The sequence below is a fragment of the Empidonax traillii genome, unplaced genomic scaffold, assembly GCF_003031625.1.
Source record: "Empidonax traillii isolate 1590-97213 ecotype Southwest subspecies unplaced genomic scaffold, ASM303162v1 scaffold161:size1573837, whole genome shotgun sequence".
Classification (NCBI taxonomy): domain Eukaryota; kingdom Metazoa; phylum Chordata; class Aves; order Passeriformes; family Tyrannidae; genus Empidonax; species Empidonax traillii.
Window position 1 is genome coordinate 821904 of NW_020955354.1, and position 25065 is coordinate 846968.

The following is a 25065-nucleotide window of genomic DNA, read 5'->3' on the forward strand; positions in this document are numbered from 1 at the left end:
ACTTGATGCGTCCAGTTTAGATAATATGTAACTAAACAAGTAAATGCTTCCAATTTTCTGTTGATATTCATGCTATGGAAAAAATATGAAACACAGCACAGATGAATGAAAAATGTTTCCAAATCTTCATTTCATGTCAGGTTGTTTTGTCCCAAGTATAAAACTTGCCACTTTCTAAGTGAAGAACTCAATTGCCAAGGGAACCGATCAGGTCAGAGATGTTCTTTTAATTACAGAAATAAGAGGGCTGGGTAGCAGCTGTGATCTGGTGACTGTACTTCTCCTGACCTCTTTGGTCCCCGGGATAGTCTGAGATGCTTTTGAGGGTCCAAGAGGCCATCCAAGGCAGTTCCCTCAGTCCCATTCATCTCCCAGAAGGCTCATGCTGCTCTGCTCCTCGCTGCTGCAAGATCCAAGATGTTTGCTGCACAGTGAGTGCAAGTACTTAGTATGTTGGAACAATACAAATCATATTGTCAGTGAAGCCTTTGACCAAACTTTTCAAAGAAAAAATTATCTTTTTTCCTAAGTCAATCTGAAAATTCCACTTTTAGTAGATGTAAATCAAAATGCCATTAGCTATTTTTAAGACCTAAATAGGATTTCTCTAAAACTCCGAGTTGCGAAAGGTGCTGCCTTCATTCCTCAGGCTCGGGGCCCAAGGGGGCCTCACAGCCAAGTTGGGCTGAAGTAAAAAGGCAATGTAAGATTTAACTTGGTGAGACTGAAGTTTCGTTGCACCACAGATGAAAAGAAAATTCAGTTACCGTACCTATAAAGTGACCAATGGAGAAACAAGCAGTTTGTTGTCCAGATCCCTTCCCCTGCATGCCCAGCTCAGCCCTGTTTCACTAATGCTGGGTATGCATTTTGAATCTCTGCCAAGTTTCTTTACAGCTCTCACCGTACTGATATTTTCTGAGTAATGTTGGCACAGAGCAGTATTTTCCATGTGTATTTCATGCAGTCCAACCTACATATCTGTATGTTGACAGAAGAAGACAGAAATGTTTACTGTCTGTCTCATGCAGAGAAGAATGGATGGTTTTTGTAACATGGCCTTGAACTGAAGAGGTGCCCTGCATTATTAATTTCCAGCTCAGTCACTGACCAGACACTGCAGATCTGAGGCGTGTCACAGAAGCATTGACCGAAGTTTCTTCTCTATAAAACAGGGACCTAAGTCCAATGGCTTCACTAATGTTCAAAAAGCATACCTAGCTTTTCCCACTGACACCACTTGGAGCTCCTGAACGTCCAGATGACCTGACAGTATTTTCCTGTGTAATGGGCTGGGTAGCAGGCTGGTAACATAGTTTAGATTCCTGTTCCTACACACTTGGGCACAGCTTTTTGCCATCTAATTGTAGGTGCTCTTGCAGGACATCTACGTGTCAACATTACATTGTCAACCTGTAGATGTTCTTGCAGGACACATGGGAAATGTGAGAATTAAATCTATATTTAAGAAACTTAGGTTGCTGTCTTGCTCCCCACCAGAGCTTTGAGTGGAATTCACATGACCTGGGTTGTTTATAAGCTCTGTTTGATACTGGAGCTCTTCTGCACTGCTCAGATTTGCTTTAATTGCAGAAGTTGCTCAAGCACTCTGCTATGGAATTGTTTATTCCTCCACCCAAGCTGTTTTCAAATACTGAGTTATTTTCAGTGTACCATATCCCATTATTGAAGCTAGTATATGCTAGTTCTCTCATGACTGCAGTGCAAAAGTGAGTATTTCCTGGGTTTTATTTTTATTTTGAGATGGAGGAGTCTGTATTTTTTTTTCAATTAAGAGTACAATCTCTGCATGATTTAGAAACTAAATATGGGATGTTGCAACAAAATGACAGTTGTTTTTAATGAAAAATAAAATAAAAGCTTTTAAAAACTGTTCTGAAGCACACAAACTGAAATAACTGACTTGTATGGAATTTAGTTTTCTAATTTCTGCTTGTCATCAAATTTAATCAGAGTTGCTTTCGGGTTTATTGTATTTAGATACTAAACAGTTATTTGGAAACAGTATGAGAAATTTGCTCTTTGAGAAGCAATGGAGCAAAACTTTTCAAGCTTCCAAACCTTGATGAAGTTTTCAAGCTACTGGTGTTTGGTGCATTATGACTGTCATTTTCCTCTCTGGCAATTAGCACAGGTTCATGAATTTATGGGTAAATTGGTAAATAATGATGTGTTGTCTTTTTCTGCTACAACTGTAGCCATCATCTTTCTCCTATTTTATCTTGTCTGTGCTAATACCTGTAATAAGTTTTTGTACCATCAACTAAGTCTGTGGCAGAAGCAAGGATAGAGCAGAATAATTCACTGCCTTGACCACAAGGCCAAGTGGGTTTTTTTTTTCCTGCACTTCTAGCTGTCAGTCATTCCATGCTTTTTGGCATAGCAGGGATAGTGAAACTTTATAGACACACACTCACCTTTGATTCAGACCCTGATATCTACCCCCAGAAGGCTCTTAAGGAGATTACACTGAAGGGATTCATTTACTTGTGAAAAAGAGAGGCCTCATAATATCATATTCCACAAGTCTGAAGGATTCAGGTGGGGAAGAAGGAGTAATACTTGAATCTTGATTTTCCATACATTTTCCATAAATATTCTTCTTACCATGCTGTCTGACACCTTGCAGACATGACTTCTTTTTTCAGCTTCTCTTGAACTCTGAAGATGAAATCTTGGCATGTTCTGCATGAGGGGAGAATTGTTTCCCGTGTGTCTGTAGTATCAGCCCTTCTCCTCTCCTGAGCTATCCCATGAGCAGACAGAAGCAGGGATATGTCTCGTTCCTTCTGTCAACCCAGTTAGGTAATAACTGTACTTGTTTACCAGGTGCTGAAATCCATCACTCCAGAGGACGTGCACCTAATTTTCGGCATGTCCCCCGGGGAAGACAGTAGGAATTATGGATTAGTTGGAAATACTATCTTGAGTACTGATTTTTTTTTCAGATCCTAAGAGTTTTACTTCATGCTTTATGAAAGCAAGTTGTGCAGAGAGCCATTTCAGGGGAGGGCTATGCCTATTTTTAGTAAAATTCCAAAAAAGGGAAGCAAAAAAGAAAGGCAGAGGCTCTGAACATGTCTGCTCTCACAAATACACCATCAGGGAAAGGAAGAGCACAACCAAATGTCCCACAGCTCACAGCCTGTATGGGATCTTTCCCTTTTTTAGTTTATGTCCCCCCGACTCAAACACAAGCTCTCTAAGAGGCAAACCTGCCTATAAAGTTATGTAAATACCAGCCCTTTAATGTTTATGTTAAGTTGTTTCTAGAAGGCAGATTCATTTATGGGGGGGAATATTAGTCCTTTTTTCTTCCAGGCTGGTTTTCAGCTTCAGCCTATTTCAATGTAAATATCAAAAGAGAGACAAACTTTAAAAAAAAAAAAAAAGTGCAGCAGAAGCAGACTTGAACTAGCATTTCCAAGAAGCTCAAATATTTTAATGAAAACAGTCATTTGACCTTGTGAACTTTTGGTAATCTTATTAGACTTTTTCACTGTCTCCAGCAGCTTTTGAAACAAAAGTTGCGTTTCAAAAAGATGCATAAGATGAGCTGGTGTTCTTAAGGAAGATCTCCAAACAGTGGAGTAAACACTGTTAGCCAAAGAAGTTGGCTTCACAGAGCCAGAGACCTGTCCTTGTCCTCATCCCCTTCTACCCTGCCCTTGCCTCTCATTTCTGCTCAGGGCTATTTGTGTCTGCAAAACAGGATATTCAGCCAGACCTTCCAGCCAGCCTGCATGGTTTGATGAAGCCCAGTGACAGTCTGTGTATCCTCAGTTAAGTGAATATAATGTCCTGGTGGGTAAAAACTAAAATTTAAACAAAAAATTTTTATTCACTTATAAAAAGAAGTACCCTAGCTGAATGAAATGATGGGTTCATGATCTCTGCTTTGCTGCTATGAAAATCTTCACTGAGGTGAAGAGTCTTTTAAACTGGCTTAAGCACAGCCCTTGGTTATTCCAGGGCTAGGAGGGTTACCATGAATTTACTCCACTTACAGGGTAAATGAACCCAGTGGTTCATTATACATCCTAGCATGTATAGAATCATTCTTCTTGTCAATGTGATGAACTGAATGTCACTGACTGCAAGTTGTGAATGAACAAATTATGCTGTTGGGATCCCTTCCATGATGAACTGAGTGGCTGATAGTAGGTAGAGAAAAGTGAAGGGATATCTGTGTATATAGATGTCCATTCTGTGCATGTATTGTGCAAAAGCAGAGATTACATTGTCAGGCAGGAGGAAAAAAGCTTTAGAGACATTAAGAATCAGTGTGAAACCTGAACATCTGGAGAGTGTGATGTCTCCACCAGCACTTTGCTTGTTAACTGAGGTACTGCAACAAATATGCAATGGAGGCCAAGAGGTGATAGCTGAGTGAAAATCATGCTGGATTCAGGAATTTGGTTTTTGTCCTATTTGTCTGCAGTGACATTTCTGAAAAACAGCAACAAAAACTCTGCAACCCAAGATGGCACTTCACAAATGGCGCTTTTTCTTCACATGTTGTTCACATGGAAGATGAGGCAGGATAGACACTCAGCTCATGCCCTGGAGGTCCAGTTACACCAGGATAAACAACTCACAAGTTCTCATCTTAACCTTTAACCAGTTCTGTGCAGATGGCAGTCATCGAAGAAAGGCTTCCTTGGGAAATATGCAACTATTCTTTTCTGACTCAGCCATAAGTACTGCAAGAATATCCTACCTCTCCATTATTTGTTTCTGGCTCCTACAAAATCAGTAAAGACAGAGCATATGAAAACTAGGCTTACTTTGATAGAAAATCACTATAAAATAGAAATTTATGAAAGGAAAGGTTGCAAAAACTTTTCTGTATCCTCTGCATAGTGAAATATCCTCCAGAATGAACTGGATAAACACTGGTGTTGACAGCTAAACCATTAGATAGTTTTGAAATAATTTGGTATTTTCATAACCTATAGCACGCCATCTACTATGTCCAATTACTCTAAAACTTAAAATCAGTCTTCATATCTGTCTGTTGCCTGAGCTATAGCATTAAACTCCCATGGTGATTTTGCAGCTCATGGCTCCCAAGTTTCATGGGGCACCAGCTGATAAGTTCTGAGGTATCAGCTCTCTTTTCTGCAGCAAATGGGGTTAAAAATAAAAAAACCCTGCTTTTATTGGCTTAGTGAATGTGAGGGGGATTTTTTTTCTGCTCAGTGTCTATTTGAAATAACTTTTGTAAATAAAGAAAACAATGAGCCTAAAAATTCAAAACTTTTCAGACTGTTATGGCTATCACTAGGCACCTATGTATATTCTGCCAGATATTCAAAAGCACTTAGCACATCCTGCTTCCCTTGGAGGCAATGACATCTTAAAAGCCAGACTGCTGCAATCAAGCTGCCTACTTGAGCTTATATAAGAAAATAAAGAATGTTCTTTCACAGCAGACGCCAGTCCTCTGACAAGGATGCTTAGGATAGCAGACAAAAAGAGAGTGCTCAAAAAGGAATGAGCTCCTCCACTTCTGGAATTCAGTGGTTTGAAAGCATCCAAACTGTTACATTTCATGGCCCCCACTAGACCTAACTCCTATAAATTTGTGCTTTTGAACCTCTTTATTTTTCTATATTGTAAAACATTACGTGTCTGAGAATGCACATTATGCATGTTATATTTAAAAATAATTCTGTTTCTTTTATGCCTGCTGCCTGGTAATTTAATTGGGTGGCCTCTAGTTCTTGCTTTGAGAAAAAGAGTTAATAGCCCATTTTGTACCTACCTGTCTTCTCTACTGAATTTCTACTTACCCTTCACAATTTGTAGCACATTATCTTTTTTACATGTCCTGATTTCAAGTTCTAAGTCATACTTTTGTTGTTATGACTTGTGTGTGTGTGTGTGTGTGTGTGTGTGAATATAGCCAAAATTTATACCTGTTTAGGGAATAGGATGAAGCAAAGAGGACACATGGGAGATATGTATCAGATTTCTCTGATTCTTTTAAAAGTTTCAGCTTTAACTGTGAATATTTTGAGGATCACTCAGGATACTACAAGTGTTTTTAGAAAATATTTTTAATTCTTAAGTTTAATATGCTGGAAGAACATATTATATTTTCAAGTGCCAACAAAGCATTGTTATGGATGTTTGGGGTTAATCTGGTGCCTCCTAAAGCTCACCTTTGAATTAACATGGTTTGGTTTTCTGTTGTTTTTTTTTAACTAGGTGAAGCGACAGTGAAGAAGAAACCAGCTCCAAAGACTCCTCCAAAAGCAGGTAATTTGTTGCATGTCACCCACATTTCCCAGTACAGCTGTTTGCCTAATAAATTTGTTTGTATATGTGATTAAATGATGGGTAAGTCCCTTTTCAGAGTTGTATATGAGGTCACACTGTACTAAGAATCAAATTATGAGCATCCAAAGAAGTTACTATCAGATAAACCATAGCAAGGTCCATAAAAATACTAGGAGTATGTGTTACTTCTGCCCTTCTCTATATCCACAACATACCCTGGCCTTCTGTGAAAAGAGACTTTTCTGTGTGTCACAGAAAGCCACCTCTGCAGGAGTGGCTACACAGATAAGGTGATAGATTCTACTTCTCCTCATCACTGGCACTATGGTAGCCTGTTGGTGTGTTTGCAATCTCCTAGACAAAGATATCTATATTAAAAGCTACATAGGAAGTTCCTCTATAGGAACCTGCTTTCAGTGTCTAAAAACTTTATCAGATTTTAAACTGTTCAAGCTGTTTTGTATACACCAGATATGTGTCTCAGCCTAAGTTCCTTCAGGTATTTTTTAAAAAGACTTTTCAAAGAAAAAGTCTAGAGGAGCGAGGGGAAGGCCTCTTTGTTTTAATTACATTGAAAAGGAAAAGAAAGCACTTTTTTCATGCCCAGTAGCCCTGTGCTTTGGAAAGGAATGTTTTATTTGGCAATGAGGCCATTCTAATATTAGGGAGTGCCTCTTACCATTTCTGTCAATATGTCCTCAAATCTGCCCCCTTCCCCTCCAACACACACACCCTCAAGAATATTTTTTTTATTGTGCTGCTTTTATAAAGCAACAAAACAGTTTTCACCCTGGAGTTGCCTGGCCTATGATATTTCTGGCATCTGACCCCAGCAGCTACCGGGGTCTGACACATTGGGTGTCACAACTGAGAGACAAGGATGTAGCACCATTAGCAGATGTTCTGCCATCTATTGATACTCGGGCAGTGAGAGGGAAGAGCAGGAGGAATGTCTGATTCAGAAACAGAGGAGTATGAATGGAACTGCAAGGTTTAAAAGAAGCACTTCAATGCACAGACAAAAGGATCCATCGCTGCTCATGGGAAAATTTAGTGTGATGGATAGAGACACCAAATTCCTTCCTTGTCTCTCATGATGTTTCTGTTCCACATGATGTTTATCTGGCTACTGAGGCTGTAATCTTCAGAGGTCTTGAATCTTAAATTTTTCTGAGTGCTGCTGATGACATCAGTGAGCAGGTTTGCAGACCCCTTCCTCACATGCAGATTGATAAGAAGCTAACTGGAGTCACTCTTCAAAAACGCAAAGTACAAAAGAAAAAAATAATAAGTTTTTCTGAAAAAAAAAATTGTCTATTTGGAACTGGTGTTAGGTCTAAATGTTTTTGTCCTTTGGATGTCTGTACCTTGGTTTTGCATGAGCAAACTTTGGGGGCATAGATTGTTATTGCTTCACTCATCTGGAATTAACAACGTCCACAGAATTGTTTCATTGCAAACAACACATAACTGTTAATCTGGATTTCAAAACTGCTCTGAAACAGTTGAGCTGAGAGATGCATGTGGTTTGAATTTTAAGAAAAATGAAAGTATAGACACCTAAAGAGAGATTTTATTTATTTTATTTTTCCCATCAGCTGCTCCTCCTCAGATTACTCAGTTCCCAGAAGACAGAAAAGTCCGTGCAGGTGAATCAGTGGAATTGTTTGCCAAGGTGGTAGGAACAGCACCCATAACTTGCACCTGGATGAAATTCCGTAAGGAGGTAAATTTTTTTTGGTCTGTTTTAACAATCATTGAAAAAGTAGAGCTGGAAAGGAGCACCAATGACCATCTCCAATTTGTCCATCTCCCTTCCTGAGGAACTGGCAAAGTCCATGTCAGTCCTGACAGATGTTTTCTTCACCTTTGCTGAAAACGCTCCATTAATGAAGATTTCACAACCTCCATTAGCAAATTATTGCAGTGCTTAAATATCCACGGTGGGAGAATTTTTCTTCCTGATGCCAAACCCAAATTTTTCTTGCTACAGTTGAAACCCTTTTTTGCCTGTATCCTTCTAAAACAAATTACCTTTTCTTTGTGAAAAGGCTTAGACCATGTAATTAAAGGACAGGTGATGGAAAATATATAGGTATCTGAAAAGTATCTGTCACGGGAGATATTTCTGTCCTTCAAAAATTACTTCTTCATCAATGCTGAGCCTAAAATTATGTCAGAAGGGCAAAATGCCATATAAAAAGTTTGAGTGAATTGTATGACAACACAAATGTCACCATACAAGGCACAACAGCAGTCCATGGAGTGAGTGTCCTCACACTCTGGGTTTAAAGTTCCTTCGACTTGAATTGCCATACTTGAACTATAATACTTGTGTCCCTGAGGGTGGCTTCTGAAGAGCTGCTGTAATGAAGCAACTTAGAATCAAACCACTTTAAATGAAATAACCCAATATGTGAGTTCAAACTGGAAGATGAAGTGTCATGTTAGGACAGAGCAAGTATAAATATGTACTGGAGCTGCTATTCTGTTTACTTCATTCTGAACTTGTTATGCACTCTATAGAGCATAAATAAAAGCATCTCCTCCTAGAAGGAAGTTTAGACTTTAAATCCAGATGTGTCAGCGTTTAATTGAAAGAATTCAAAACAGTTTGCTAGTGCAAAGGGTATTCTGGAGTCCATCCTTCCTAACTCCAAATAACCTCTTACTTTAGGGAAAAGGGTGGTTTTTTTCCCTGAACTCCTATATTTTCCTAAAATTCTTTAGCTTCAAGACTGGAGTTAACTACTTCTTTCCACAAAAAATAGGTCTCAGAAGCTCCAGTGACATTCAGTGTATGGTTTTGCTAAATGCTGTCTTAACAATTAGGTAAAATGTACCCTCAAAAGTGATTTTCTGGTTTGTGAAGAATTCGGAGTTAAAATCTATGTAAATAAGATTATTGTATTCAAAAATTAGAGCCTTTTTTACATACAAGATCTATATGACAACAGAGACTAGCAGCTCCTAATGCTCATATTAAATCCATAGTCTGTAGTTTGACATATTTTTTCCTTTGTAAATTCTATTTTTACCACCTTTATACTTTCTTTGTAGTTATTCACTATGAGACAAAGTATTGTAAAAACATACATTAAAATTACATAAAAATCTTTATATGGTTCACTATGGCAAATGAGATAGAAAAGAAAAAAAACTTCAGGAAGTCTACTAAAAACTGTAGGAGGACAAGTGAGGGCAGCAGTCTCTCATTTATTACTTTAAATGAGGAGCCAGTTACTATGTCCTTTGCTGCACCATTATTTTGCTTTATTTTTCTCTTATACTTCACCACATAATGTTTTATGCTTGGATTTCTTCCTCTTCTGTAAATGGGTTGATTTCAGCTCTGTTCCATTCCCAATCCTAAAAGTGAAAATCAGCCAAGTGTTTTAACTGTTTGCTGAGGGTTATTTATACTCATTATTTGAGCAGACCCAGCAGGAGGTGAGTTGTGATTTCAGCCCTGCCACTGTTTGCTGCAGTGTGCCAAGGAGCTTGTCCTCTCCACATTCCTTCCCCATGTTCCCTCAGGTGCAAGAGAGCCCCTCACAGGTATATTCCAGACAAATATCTTTTGCTTGAAGAAAGAGAATGTCACAAATTTGTGACCCACACTGTTGTATGTGATGGCAGTGTAGTGGAGGGATGCTGGAACTGTGCTCAGATGTAGAGGGGAAAGGCTTTCAAAGCCAGGGAACACAGGGATCCAACTGCATGTTCTCCATAACCAGTGCAAGCCACTGAGCATCCTTTCAGGGCTTTCTCTGTATCCTTTCAGGGCTTTCTCTAAATAGCACAGATCTAGTTCTACTATTACCCTTTGACTGATTCTAATGAAGCAAAACATATAAGGAGTTTAGAATGTCACAAGTATGGGGGCAGAGCAGAGCAAGTTTCAGTATAATTTAAACTGTAATCCTACATAATCCCATTTGTTAATTTTCTATCTGAGTTATTGCAGAAGAATCTTTCTCAGGTTACTTTTGGGCGTGTGGCAGTGCATGTGTTCTATCTCAGCTGAGGAGAGAGCAGGGAAAGTCCTGCTCTTACGCTTTTAATTTCTTTTCTCTGGATATATGAGACAAGATAAGGCAAACTAAATAGTCTTCATTTTTAATGAAATTCTGAGAATTACTTGGAAGAGTCACTTATCTAAGAAGGAAGTGGTGGGAGGAAGAAGGGCATTGACATTATGTTGTCTGTTTCGTAAGAACACAGTGTACAGCTTCTATAATTGCGGTGTAGCATTATGAGCTTTTTAAATAATCTGCCATGTCTCAAGCTAATACTGATTAAAATCTAAGTCACCTTGGCCATTTATGCTATGATAGCTCTGTTTCAATTAAAAAACTAGTTCATAATATGCCTGTGGTATTCAGTAGAGATTTTGGTTTTCGCTTCTGCAGAAAATAAAAATGCTACAGGGAGGCTCATTGTGCTGTTTGAATGTCTCTCTGCACAGCTGCAGCATTACCTCTCTGTTCCAGTCAACATTTTTAATTGTTCCAACCCAAGAAACTGTGTGCTCTGATTTATGTGGAAGTACAGAATAAGGCTGGTTAGGACAAGAGGGCAAAGATTCACAACCATGGATGGTTTGCACATTTGGCCTCTGTAGGGGAATGGAAATGAATGAGGGTTAAACCCTTAGCCCGCTGTGGTTTCGGTGAGATCTGTGAGCCCACACTTGGCTCTTTGGACAGCTACACAGTTTGCACGTTCAGCTTGTCAAAGAGAAGTTAGAAAAGTGAAACTCCTGGTCTTTAGTGGGGTTCCAGTAACACCAATGCTCCCCGTTGCCTTTGCAGGACTGGAGCCATCGTAATGTTCCACTGCATTTCTAGATGCTTTGTGTTGATTACGCTGTTTAGCAGCTGCACCTTTTCACTGCTGTGACAGAGTTACCTGCAGATAATGTTCAATATGATAACATTTTGAGCTCTTTCAGATATGAAGAAATTTATTGCTTTTTTTTTTTAATTTGGCAGATTAAAGAAAGTGAATATATTAAAATTGAGAATGATGAAAACAGCAGCAAGCTAACAATATCATCAACAAAGCAGGAACACTGTGGATGTTACACCCTAGTTGCAGAGAACAAACTTGGCAGTAGACAAGCACAAGTCAACCTTACAGTTGTTGGTAAGTCCATAAGGTTTTATATATATACTCATTCTTCAGACATCACTCTACATTTGAATTGCATATCATGATACACAGCAAATCAAATAAAATAATCAGATAAGTTAAAAAGACTGAAATAAAAAGCTAGTACTTCAAAAAATATCTGGCCTGGGCAGTGATGTTTTAATAAAGACTATAAGCAAGTTCATTAGGGCTATACTGTGTTTATTTTGAAAAATTTCCAATTCCACGTGAAGATATAAATAGCTCAGACTTAAAAAAAATAAAAACCCACCCACAAGATAAAAACAGCTCCTGTCTCCAGTTTTTGTTAGATACCACTTGTTTTTCCCATTTAATGTTTGCAGCATCCAGATGTTTGCTCAACTGCCAATTTTAAAACTGTTAGTTCAGGAAGGATTGAGGTAGTTTCTATTAGTCTGTGAAGCTGAAAACATCCTGTTGCTTGGGGGAGGGAGATTTTGTCCTTTTAATTGAAATCCCTCGAGTTGTCTGCTGTTTTACAGTGACAGACAGCAGTGAACAGAGGCGCTCTGGTTGGAATATGAAGCTCTTCATATGTGGGGGCTTCATATTTTTCCCACGTGTAACTTAAAGCTTCAAAGAGCTTTGTCAGATGACCCTTCCAGGCTATCAGGTTTGTTGCAGCAGGCTGTGGGCAGCTGCAGATAGCTGTAGGCTGCAGTATGTTTGCAGATAAACCTGCAGCCCCGTTCTAGACCGGCTAGCTGGAGTATCAGCCAAAGTCTAGAGCTGTGACATCTAACTCTGAAAGGGCTCATGGACCCACCGTGGGGTGGCTGCACAACAAAGAGTTTCCAGGGAAATCTAGGGAAGTTCTACAAGCAAAGATGGCAATTGGTGTAAGATACTGATCCACGGGATGGGTCTGTCTCTGGGTTCTGTTACCTGTGGCCTGCAGGGGGTTTATGACATAAGGTGGAGCAGAGCTCACCCAGGTAGTTGGATGAATTTTAGTTCAACCAGCAAAGTGCATCCCAATCACAAACTTGTAACTGCATCGGCTCTGCTGTCCTGGCAGCCATGGGGAGTGTGAGCAGGGGAATAAACACGGGTATAAGGCCAAAGATGAGTACTTGACTCCAGTGAAATCAATGGCAAAACACTTTTAACCAATGAACTGGAAATTCATTCTAGAAATCCAGTAAATAACATACAAAGTTTAATAGTAGAATCACACTTTCAAATACAACATCCACTGCTACAGAGTGAATGTCCCTCAGTTGCACACTGCTCTACATATTGTCAGTAAAGGTTTCCTGATTATTTAAATGAATTTCTTTCATCCAGTCTGTGGCTTAAAAGATAACTGAATGAATGAGTATAAATATCAAGCAGATTCCAGCAACGTGCCAGAGAATTCAAGAATAGAAGAAAACAGAATCAGTAATTTTCACATGATGCACAGATAAATTGTACTACCCCTTCCAACAGTGGGTTGTGCAGGTCAGAAGTATAGCTCAGTTAAAAATGAACACCAGGAAAAATTGGTCCTTGAATAATCATATCATCATATACATTGTTTTGGGTACAGCATTTGGCTCCAAATCCCCAACACAGCTGATTAGCCACTAGAAGAATGGCAGGAGATTAATTGCTCTTTACATATCCCTTCTTTTCACTCTTTCCTAGGCAACTGCTGCAGGCTGCTGGCTGTAGTAGGTTATTGGGCAAGATGGATTATTTTAGCTGAACTAGGCCAACGGTTCGGTTATCTTGTCACTGTGTGAGCCTTGACTCACTATTATATAAGTCACTGTTTTATGTCCTTTGGAGTTAATTGGTTGGAAAGTCTTTGAATTCTATAACCTTATAAAGCTACATCTCAGCCTCCTGCTCTGCTCTTCCCTAAGAAATGTGCCAGAGAGCAGTGGGATTCCCAGAGATGCTTTTGGGAGAGTTGGGTGAATAATCCTTACAATGTGCAGGAGTTTGCCATGTGTTTTGGTTGATGACAAGCTATCTGTTTCTAACTAAAAAGAATAAATTCTCTCTTGTAAAGTTGCCAAGCTCTTCAGTGAGACATCTCGCTGATGTCAGCACTGCCGAAGGCATGGCAAGGCCTCAAGGCTCCAAGTTTGTTACACATGCTTTTAAGGCCAGACTTTTCCATTTCGGTGCTCAAAGATGTGGGAAAAGGGAGCAAAAATGTCTTCCTTCTAGGAAGTGGGTTCAAATACTACTACTGAGGAAAAATCCTTCACGCTGTTTCCACCTTTAAAGGTGTTAAAAGTTCACGAAAGTTGGAAGGTACTTTTCTGCAAAGCCTGCCAATCAAAACAGGGAAGATACATTTCTCTGAATATGTGGAACCTGAGACTTATGACTCCACCAAAGCTCAGTCTTAGTGCTAAATTCCTGCCTGTCCATTCTCTCTGTTCCGTCTAAAGTACTGGGAAGAAACTTGCCGTCCCTGCTCTGACTCCACACTCACAACAAGCGTTTGTGGAGAAAGTCCAGGTGGTAGAGAACAGCTCTGTCTTCCTCAGCTATTTGTAATAAGGTTCTAAACTCTGTGTGAGCTGCCTCCCTGTAAATTTAGTGGTAAAAGGCACACCCATGTGTATGGTGCGTGCTCAAAATGATGCTGCCTGACCAAAGTCCACAACTGAGCCTTGAATGTATTGAGGAAAACTACAAATACAGAACATCTGCTTTCTGGAGGAGCGTGTCTGAGCTGACCCAGTCCTGTTTTTTTCAAAGGGCTAGCTAACAGGCTTGGCTGTTCTGAAGTTTGGCAAATCAAAGACATTTGTTAAAATATTAAATGAAATAAATATTTTAATAAATTAGTATTTATTTTATTATTACCTCTTACAACTTGCAAAGTCTTCATGCTGATGGGCAAGCTTCTAATGTGAAAGACTCAAATAAGCATTTCTCAAATTAAATTTGGACTGTAACACATGCCAGGAACAGGTTGCTCAGAAAAGTTGTGCAGTCTCCATCCCTGGAGGTATTCAGGTTCAGACTGGATAAGCATCTGAACAATCTGGTCTGACCTTATAGCTGATCCTGCTTTGAGCAGAAGGTCTAAAGACCTTCCTGAGGATATTTAAGAACATCCTGGATCTTGGTTTTATACTTGCAGTTGTCAAACACCTTTCTTCATAAAAAAAAATCATTAAATAACATCATTGACTTAACCTCTCATCACAGGACAAAGGATTGAGCTTATTTGCCAGGATTCAGATCAGAAACAATCCTGCTATGATTTAAACCCTGAGTCCTAGATTGTAAACTCTATCTGGGTACAATTTATAGAAATTATTTTTAATGATGACTTTTAGGGAAACAAAGACATCCTGCATTGCTTTGAATTTGGCTCCTAAAGTCTTAAATTTAAGTGCTCACACTGTCAGACTCAGACTTTAGCTACAATATTAACTGCATTGCGCAGAGGTTCTGACACTTAAAGCATTTGAATAACATATGATTTGATGCAGTTTGGGCCATGGAAAAAGATGCTTTTGAAAGAAACTCAACTTTATTCTAAGGATTTTTTTTTCCTTTGCAATTGTAATGTGTATCAATGAACAAAGTGTCCATTACACTCAGGCTCCAGAGTGAGCTGTTCACAGTCCACAACCCAAAATCACTGATATGCAGACAAGTTAGGGGAGGCTTTTTCACTGATGGTGTGGTGATGAGCACACAGCACTCAGACACAAGGACTGAGCCTTGAGTTTTAGACTGATTCATTGTTTAACTTTGTCTTTATAAGCATTAATAATACTGGGAGACATGCAGTAGAAGTGAGATATCCAAGTTAAGCAACATCTTCTTTTGAAGGATTTGGCTAGTCCCAAAATGTGCATGTTGAGCTCTTCTCTATTGTTATGATTAACTCTCTTAAATAAGCAATTTCCTTGCTGAGTGATCTCTCAAGGGAGATTTTGCATCGCGTTTCTGTTCCAAAACCAAAATGGTCTGATGTGAGACAGAGCTAATGATTTACAGCAGACACTGTGTCAGATTGAAGTGGACTTGCATTGCCAAAGCTATTGAATGAGCCATTGATGAGCTTAGTGTAAGATAGGAATGCGTTAGACAAGGAAGAGCCCTCACTCTCCAGTGACAGCAAGGAATATTCATTCCTTTCATAGTTTTTATTGGATGTATATGGACCTATTTATTAAATTCATGGCTCTGGACATTTTAGCTATGTGATAGACCCCAATCTGTAACTGCTTATGAAAAAGGAACTTGGTTTTTATACTGGTTAAAGCTGGATACTATAACAAAGAGTCACTAATATACAAGGGCTTTCTGATGATCAGTGTTTGGTGAATACTTTGTATATTAGCAATGTCTTTTTCTTTCTTAGATATAGAAGTAGAAACACATGTACTACCTACCTGGAAGCTGATTTTGATCAACCTTGTTTGTCTAAATCCCTTAGATTTGTATTGTTCCTGGTGTGGTACTGTGTGTGTGCAAGTGTGTGTGTGTATTTACATATATATGTATATATATATACACACATACATATTATATATGTATATACATATGAAAGTATGTGATTAGTAAGCTATATGGTAGATACATGCAAAAAAAAAAATGAGAGCAATGTCATTAGACCCTGAGAGAACTAAAGTTAATAGTTATGGTGTTTTTATCATTCTAAGTATTAGTGCACATACTGTGTTTTCCATCCTTATGCACTGTTGGAAGGTGATAAAGCAAGTACTCAAGGACACATATATATACAGGCATGATGCACACGGGCATGCAAGCAGTATAACATGAATTCACTAATGCCTGCTCCTCTGCTCCATTCCTTATTTAACTTGGGATGGAGAAGTTACTCTCTGTGAGGAACCTGTTACTTGCATGTCTTTAGCAGAATCTTTATGAGCAAAGTCTTTCCAAGCAGAAATGAGAAAAGACAAGTTTAGCTGAGAACAAAGTGTGATCATCACTAACTCCAATAGTCATTGAATATAATTGTAGGGGTCTTAATTGCATCTATGAAGGGCTTGGTTCTGGTCCAACAAGTCACATATATGCAAGCTATATTAGCATTTGATCTTGAAACTCTGTTACAAGGAAATGTGGCAGCACAACCAACAGCTCACAGTGGCCCTACAAGGATTTTGTGTGGGTGCCTGAGAAATCTGGCTCAGTGCTCGACGCTCAGCCTGAGTTGAGCCAGCAGTGGTCAGAAACTGTGTTCCCTCTCTAGACAAGTAAGTGCAGACATCTGTGAAGCAGATAGTGAAGTGGAACAACCAATAGACACTTGGTAGAGAATACTGCAGTTCAGAAGTGCTAACATGAATCCTTCTGAAGCTTCTTCTTTTGAGAAGCATCAGTTTATATCTTGCAGTATCCACGTGATTCCCTGTTTACAGTCGGGTCAAGAATGCAATGAATTTTGTAAGAATATGTGGGTGGACTCGGTCCCTAACCTTCAACCTTTTAAATTCCTCTGGATTGCTGGAGGATTTTTGTCACTGGTTTTACGGTTAAAGGGTAACTAGACTGGGCTTAAGGAAGAGATGTCTTATGTTGCTGTTGTCGTAGTTCAACAGTGTAATACCCTCCACTGTCAGCCTCCCCACTAATGCTTGGGGGCAAAACTCTGCAGCAGTATCAAAATTAAATTTTCACAGCAAGATAACAATGTGAAGAGGAAAACCAGCTTATGTTGTCCCATGCATCAGTGCTGGTAAACTAATCCAGGTTTATTCCTTGAATGGCCATCTGGTTTCGGTGTCATTTGTGTTAGGAGAAATTTCAGTAGAACTCCCTGCATAGCTACTTTTTCCTGATACTTACCTTCACCTTCTTTTTCTAACAAAGAAAAGGAAATATCATTATTATTTCTCACAACAAAATTCCTGTATTTTACCTGCTGTTAAATGCTAGGAATATCTTAGTTACTAAAAAATTATTCATCACAACTCCTGCACATTAACATAGGGTTGCTAGGACCTAAACTCCAGTGGAGACTAATCCGCTGGTAGTCCTACTGGGGAAACTCCTAAAATTTATTCTGCCTTTCAGTGGACAGGTATGGGAGCTCTAATTCAATCAGTTATCAGACCAGATACCTAATGTGTAGCACATGAGTAATCCGAACAGCTTGTTGATTCAAGCACAGGAGCAGATGGTTTAGAAAAAGGCTCCTGAGAATGCATTATATATTTGTTTGTTCCATTAGGCCTGTGGCAGAAGGAGATGTTCTTGTGCTGAGGGCATTTGCGTGGGAGTGGTGAGCTCTGGTTTCGTTCCCAGCTCCACTCTCCTGTGTGTCCTTGGGCGAGGTCATTTTACTCTTTTATGCCTCAGTCACCCCAACAGCACAAAGTGATGCTCTGGGCCACCAGTATTTGTGAGCTACTTTATCCACAGGTCTCAAAAGGGCAGTCTTTAAATAACTTAGTTTTATGTCAGAGTCGTCAGGAGGGGCAATGTGGGGAGAGCAGTCTGCAGTGTGTATTACAGGGGAGGTGTGAATTTCAAACTCTGAGCTAATGAACTTTGACCATTGTGTCCTCTGCTCTGCCAGGGAGGATGTTTCATTAGGAGAGAATTTCTGTTCATTCCAGTTTCTCTTGTGTTGTTTTGCAGAAGAGCACAGGCATTTTCTAGTTTAATTTTATCCTAAACCTATGGAACACTGACACGCAGAAGGGTGTTAATGCTTGTTACAGGGTGTTAAGGGGTAATAATATATCTACTTGTAGCACTCCTCTCCCTTGGAAAAAGAGCTGCAGGGCATAGTTTTCCAAGGAAAGCAGCGAGGTCTGCCATGACCCTGAGCCCTGTCAGCGATAATGCCGAGTTCAGTTATGACCTTTTATGGTTTCGCTTTTCTCCTGCTGATGGATTTCAAATGAAGCTTTGCCAGTGCTGTCGGCATGGACAGTGTTCAACTGGCTTTTGCAGCATATTAAATACCTTCTCTGGCTAAACAGCTTGGGGAATGGAATTAAATTGTTTCTTTCTGTCTGTTCTTTATCTGGCAGACAAATATCACAATAGCTAATAATAGTATTATACAGTAATATGATAACTGAATTTAGAAAGAAAACAAACCAATTTTGAGAACAGATAAAGAAAACTACTTCAGAGACACTGCTTCAGTGCTGTCTCTGTTCATAAAAGAAAAAAACAAAACAAAACAAAACAAAACAACTTTTCAGAGGCTGTGATTGTACTGTTCTCAGTTTTCAGAGGCTTTCTGCTGGAACAACATCGCTGCTTAAGAGCCAGGGCCCTCCAAGCTCTTAATGCACAGCAAGCCCTATCTTTGGCTCAGCCTGACCCTCACATCAAGTAGCAGAACAATTTCCATTTCCCTGCACACAGATAAGGAGATTGCTGCCTTTTTTGGTCTCTTGGAATGGTTCTTGTGTTCCGAGGGCTCTGTACACAGCCATGTGGAGAAGGCAGTGAGCTCTAGATTGTACAGTTTCGTGTTATGTGGGTGTCCTGGATGAGCTGTGGGTTCGCCTCCTCTGCAGAAAGAGAGAAAATCCCTTTCCTTATCAGAAGGAATTTTGGGTTATACACCACTGAAAAAAAAGGCAAGGACATCAAGTCAAATTTGTCTGATAAATAGCAATGATTTAAAGGCTGAGCATGCTTATGTTTTATGCTTCTCAGAGTGCACAAATACAAATTAATTGAAGGTTACTCCAGGCTGTATATCAAAACCTGTTTACCAAAGTATTTCCGAGAACTTGTCCGAGGAAGGAGTGCAGCTGAATTCAATTTGAGAGTAAATAACAAGTGTGTGGTTCAGTCCTGGTATGGTCTTCAAAATGACTTATACATTGCATGTGAGGCCAGCTCATGACCTTATCATCTGCCCCAAGGAACACATGCCACAAAGAGTAAACTGGAATCTGACCTCCTTGCTCTGGGGTAGTGGTAATTTATGCCTCCCTTTGTTGAGAAGTAGGGGTTTTTATTAGTGTGCCTAGTTTGCTGGAGGACAAACTGAAGAAAGCACCTCCTTCATGTCACCTCCACTCCCCTCTCCCTCCTCTCTGCACAGCTTATTGCACACAGGAGTTGCTACTGCTGTCTCCTCTGCCACTGATTTAATGCAGTCTCTGTGCTGCTGTGCAGAACAGCCCCTGAGTGAGGCTTGAGGCCAAGTTAGCTGCTTACCCATCTCCTTCACCTGCCACAAGGCTTTGGAAGCCAGCTTGGGGCAGCCCTACTGATATTCCTAAAGAGATTATGTGGGGAGCTTTGTGCTTGAGTCCCCCTTAGCGTTTAACTGTCCAACCTCCTTGTTATCCCCTGCAGCCATACTGTTGGGCAAATGAGGGGATCAGGCATCCCAGTAGAACAGGTGTAAGAACTGTCTGCTGCAAAGGCATTGGAGGTTGTAGGATTCTGACCAAGTTCAACAGGAATGTGTGGATACAGCCAGTTTGACCATGGCAATCTAGAATATCATAACACAGCTTTGTCTTAATTGAGGTGTGATGTGTGTGCTGTAAGTTAGCCAGGACTGGAGTACCCCTAGTTTCACATAGTTAAGACCTCTTATGGTGGTTTTCTTTTTTTGCATACAACAGTGAAACTGAAGTTAGAGTTGGATATTTTAAATTCATTCCTTCTCCTATAGAAATGTTCACGAGGAGCAGTGCGTTTTTTGATACTCTCCCTGCCTTCTAGCTCACATGTTGTTTCGTAGCTATGGTTTGATTCAGAACAGGAAGAACAAAATTGTGGTCCAATAAAGCCAATGTAAAGCCCTCGTAACATAAGTCAAAGTATGAAATATGTCTCCGTGTCAAAGACTGTACATGACATGCAGTGAAACTCTGGAGATAATCAGGGACATTAATGGTGTAGCAAACACTAAAACAGAAGGACAAACTAGGGAACTGTGCTTGTCTTCCACATCCCTCCTCAAACCACAGGGTAACTTTATTGGAAGCAATTAATTGTGCTGATAGAGGTTTCATATTCCAGAAGAGAATTCCAGTTTGGCAAAATATTCTAGCTTTCAATACAGACCGATGAATACAGGGTAACCTTCAAAATCCCCATAGAGTAAACTGTGAGAAACAAAACAGACACATGGAGAGACCATCTGCAGATTCTCTGAATGAGCAGAGCTGTAGAATACCATCCAGTCTGATAACAAATAACTCTTAAGCATGGTAAAATGGTACATATACATCTGTCATATTAAAAAAGAGCAAAGATTAGGTTTTCATTCCTGTTTATGATCTCCCATAGCAGCTACCACCCAGTATTTCTGCACTGAACAGATCTGCACATGGTAGACTTCAAACAAAAATATGCATCTTTCTGGCTCCATAGAGCCCAGCCAGGGTTGCAGGTTTTCATCTTTGCCTACTGGAAAAAATTTATTAGGAAAGTAGAAATATTCCCAAGGCTAGCAGATACTAGTCTAAAGCCATGTAGCATTTCCTTTGCCACTGATGTCCCCTTGGCCATGAGTGTTTTCTCTCCAATGCTCACATACCTAAGCCTTGCTTCTGTAAACTGTGCTGGCCAAAGGGATGGCAGTTATCTAGGTGAGTCACGGAAAGAGAGGTCACTAAGGTAGCTGTGGCCTGGGCAACTGATAAATCATGCCCAGAGTTTCATCTGAAAACAGAAGTGTGTTGAAAGTCAGCAATGTATTTTCATGTCCTGCACAGGAAGCAGGCTACCATGCTCTGCAAATACCAAAACATGGGCACACTTTCATCCTTTGATATAAAATTCAGTGCAGAGCATTAGAGCAACCTGACCGTTTATTTTTAAGCAAACACATACCATCCAGATTGAGCTGTGTGCACAGACGGTGTCAGAGAACCACTCCACTGACAATCCTGAACAGATGCCTCTGTAAGGTGATGAACTACTGGCTTAGCTTTTTCTTCCAAGTATTTTCCTGTTGCTCTCAGAACTGCTCTGTTCTGTTTGGATTTAAGATAATACTTATTCAAGTTCTATCTGCATCTTGAGATGATAAGCTCCAAGAAGGCTGGGGCAGGACTGGTGTGGGGAAAAGAGGTGCTGCTGTTCAAGCTCCAGGAGATGAAGATTCAGTTCTCATCTTTGCTACAATCTCTCTTTCTCATGATAGACAAACCATATAACCTCTCTGTCACTCAGTTCATTATATCTACTCCATAAAATCATGCTTACTAGTCCCTTTTATTCTGCCAGAAAATGAGGTGAGTAAAATGTGGACAACTAAGCAGGGCAATAAGCCATTCCAGAGGTTAAGGATATCAGGTCTCTGACATGTGTTTAGTAAGACATGTACTGTATAATGACGACTCCTAGTGGAATGGTGTTTTACATGTTGCCAAAATGAATAAAGATAACCCAGATTCTGAAAGTCCCTTTTTCTTCCACCTTCTACTGAATGCAGTGGCAAACTTCGTGTCCATCTCCCTTCCTCCCTCACAGTCTTTTCCCTCACGCTTAACAAGTTCTATTTATGTATCTTCTAATGTGTTTCAGTTTTGGACAGAGATGTATTTTTCATCGCAACTGAACTAAAAGGAATAAAAAAAACTTTTACTAAAGGGAAATCAGTGGGCAATGAAACTTGCATTCTTCCAAACAGTGAACTGATATTTAATTGTCAGATTAGACTATCCCACTTTCCCTCTCTATGAGTAAAACCACAGCAGTCAGAGGAGAGATTTCCCTGTCCAAGAACTAAAGGCATGTTTGTGAGAAACTGTGGCTATTTCTGTCTGTTCAGTGATTTTCCTAGGAATAATAATTTGGGTATGGAGGGAGAACTGATAGTCTGCGTCAGTAAGGCTTTGATCAAAGTCCACAACAGTTTTCTCCAACATTTGGATGTTTTTATTGCTGAGAAAGTGGCTGTATTTTTGGCTGCTTTGTCAGCTCTGCCTCTCCTAAGGAGAAAGTGATAATGTCCATTAGCAGTTTTAACAAGCAAAATGGAACAAGATTTTTATCAGTTCACGTCCAGTGTAACCACTGTTTGTAGGATTTCACACTTTCTGGCTTTCTCTTTTCATTTTCTCTCCTTTATCCCATCCTTTGATTTCTCATTCAACCTTTGGCTACTAGTTCATCCAGATCAACATCATCATTATTCTGTAGTTTTTGCTAGATTATTTCTGAGAGGATTATTTCCAAGGAAGATATTTGTTCCCTTTAAAGTCTTTTGAAGAGCTTAACTCCCACAATTATTTTCTAAATCAGTAATTTTTTTTTAAAAGTCATAATTTTTCTGTCTTAGAAGAACATTAATTTTGATAACTAATCATTAAACTTAACTTTGAAAACGTTTTATAACTGCAAGCTTTTTGTATTTCATTGGGTGTTTGCATAGTTGGCTGCTCATCTGCACTCCACGTTCTGCTGGTATTGGATCTTGTAATGCAAATAAGGATGAAGGAGCAAGCCTCTAACTGAGGGAAACCAGAACTTTTATATTCCACTTCCTCAACAATTTCCAAAACACATATGAGATTAAAAAAATCTCAATATTTAAATGATGTACTCTAAATTGAATTCCTTCTTACCAAAAAGTGCAGTAGGTTTTCAAAAAACTGCAGGTAGGTGAAGTTGTTCACTAAATTGTTTTCAGACAAAGTTGTCACCCTTCGAGGTCTTGGTTTTGTGCCAACAAACTGAGTTTAGTATGTCTGCTACCCAGGTATACGTGGATGAGTTACATGTTATGAGGCTACAAAATGTTATCAGTGGCCCTACAGTGTGAAAGCAGATGAAGGGAACTGAAAAAAGAGCATCACACTGATGGGATTGTTACAGGGATATTCCTCTAAGGAAGATCACTAAGGAGTGGTTTGCACTGTTGTGGGAGATTGCAGGCATAGCTGTGACTGATTTTAGTTCCCACTTTCTGCACTGATGCCTGTAAGGGCATTAGGTTCAGCATGGCTTAGCCAGATGCCCACGGAACTGAACAACCCGTGTTGAAGCCAATGTGGGATTGGCATCCGTTTTGAGTGATTCATGTGTATCTGTCTGCAGTCCAGCTGTTCCTCCTTCCTCCAGTACAAACCTCTGAAGCAGAGCAATGGGATGGAAAGAAAAGGGCTGTTATCTAGGGCCAGTAATAGCCTAATGGAAGTTCTGTCTCTCATCCTCACAATTTCATCCAAGGTGCTTTGCATGTGTTTCTGCAGATAAGCCAGACCCACCCGCTGGAACACCTTGTGCGTCAGACATACGGAGTTCCTCCCTCACTCTCTCTTGGTACGGCTCCTCCTATGATGGTGGAAGTGCAGTGCAGTCCTACACCGTGGAGATCTGGAACTCAGTGGACAACAAATGGACAGACCTCACCACCTGCCGCAGCACCTCTTTCAATGTGCAGGACCTGCAGGCCGACCGGGAGTACAAATTCCGAGTGCGGGCTGCCAACGTGTACGGCATCAGCGAGCCCAGCCAAGAATCTGAGCTGGTAAAGGTTGGAGAGAAACAAGAAGGTTAGTTCTTAACAGAAAAAAAATATCTAAATTCAATAAAACAGTATCTGAGCAGTTCCTTAGTGAGGCCAGGCAGCTGCACACACTCCTTGGCACGCACCGCTGTGCGGTCAATGCTCGTGCTGGCTCTGCCTGTGCTAAAGGCCCTTCACAGGCTTCATGTGGGTGTCTGAGCACATCAGAGTTGCGTGCCTGCAGTGTGGAAACTTGGCTTCAGGAATCCCAAATCCCTGCCTTGTGAAAGCAACCAATAATTCTCCTTCTGGCTTGCCGTGCGAGTGCTGGCTGACAGATTTGTGCAGTGCAGTGCACAGGTAATGGGAGACAAAACTTTTCACACACGTTACACATTCAGTCCATGCCCAATTGGAAAATGATGTTTGGTGGATCACCTGAACTGCACTGATGGATTCATTATAGTTTATACTGGACATGCCATGGAAAAACAAGCCATAAACAGTATCCCAAATTAGCTTTCGGAAAAAGTAAGTGTGCTTGCTGCTAGCCAAGCACAGAATATGAAGCAGAAACTGAACTGGCATCTCATACCTAGTTGTAGTTCCCATGCTTTCAATCCCAGCATGATAGAGCACCTCAGTCCTGTTGCCCCTAGTACACCCATTTTGTGAATTCATGGCTATCTGAGTTAGCATGTTGGTTTTGCAGCTTTATGGATGCTAAAAATATTTTTAGGGTTTTTGACTACAGTTGTATGTATTTTGAAAAATATTTTTCAGTATCCTTCTTAATTTTTGCTTAAGATTTTCTCAAAGGACTAATAGGAAGAGTTGGATCATTGTAGAAATTATTTAGAAACTGGTACTAAAATCTGAAACACACAAATATCAGCATTATTTTCAAAACCAGAGACTCACTGTGTATTTTTGTGCACACCCACATCCACCTACTGTAGACAACTTCGATAGTCATCTACCAAAAATCCCAGACCGGGGATAATGTATTTTGCCATTTTTCCTGCCTTTGAGGAGTGGACTGTATGTTGTGTCTCTCCCTCCTTACTTATGTATGTAGGGCTTTGGAGATTTAAGTGTTCTACAGCGCCCTTGTCAAGTTATCTTTCACTGCCAAAGCAAGACAAAATGATAGCAAATTGATGCAGCATCACACAACTGTGTGAGACTCTCAAAAGACATTTCTAAAC

General features: G+C 40.0%; 1 protein-coding gene across 5 annotated transcripts in view; it reads left to right on the forward strand.

The window, feature by feature from the left end:
• The window catches only part of MYLK (myosin light chain kinase), a 202467-nt gene that overhangs the window by 147975 nt on the left and 29427 nt on the right, over positions 1-25065 (forward strand). For all 5 annotated transcript variants that reach the window (XM_027885106.1, XM_027885107.1, XM_027885108.1 and 2 more), the window contains 4 exons: positions 6235-6285; positions 7905-8032; positions 11301-11454; positions 23601-23903. In XM_027885106.1, coding sequence (XP_027740907.1) covers positions 6235-6285; positions 7905-8032; positions 11301-11454; positions 23601-23903 — 636 coding nt within the window. The remainder of the gene's footprint in view (positions 1-6234; positions 6286-7904; positions 8033-11300; positions 11455-23600; positions 23904-25065) is intronic.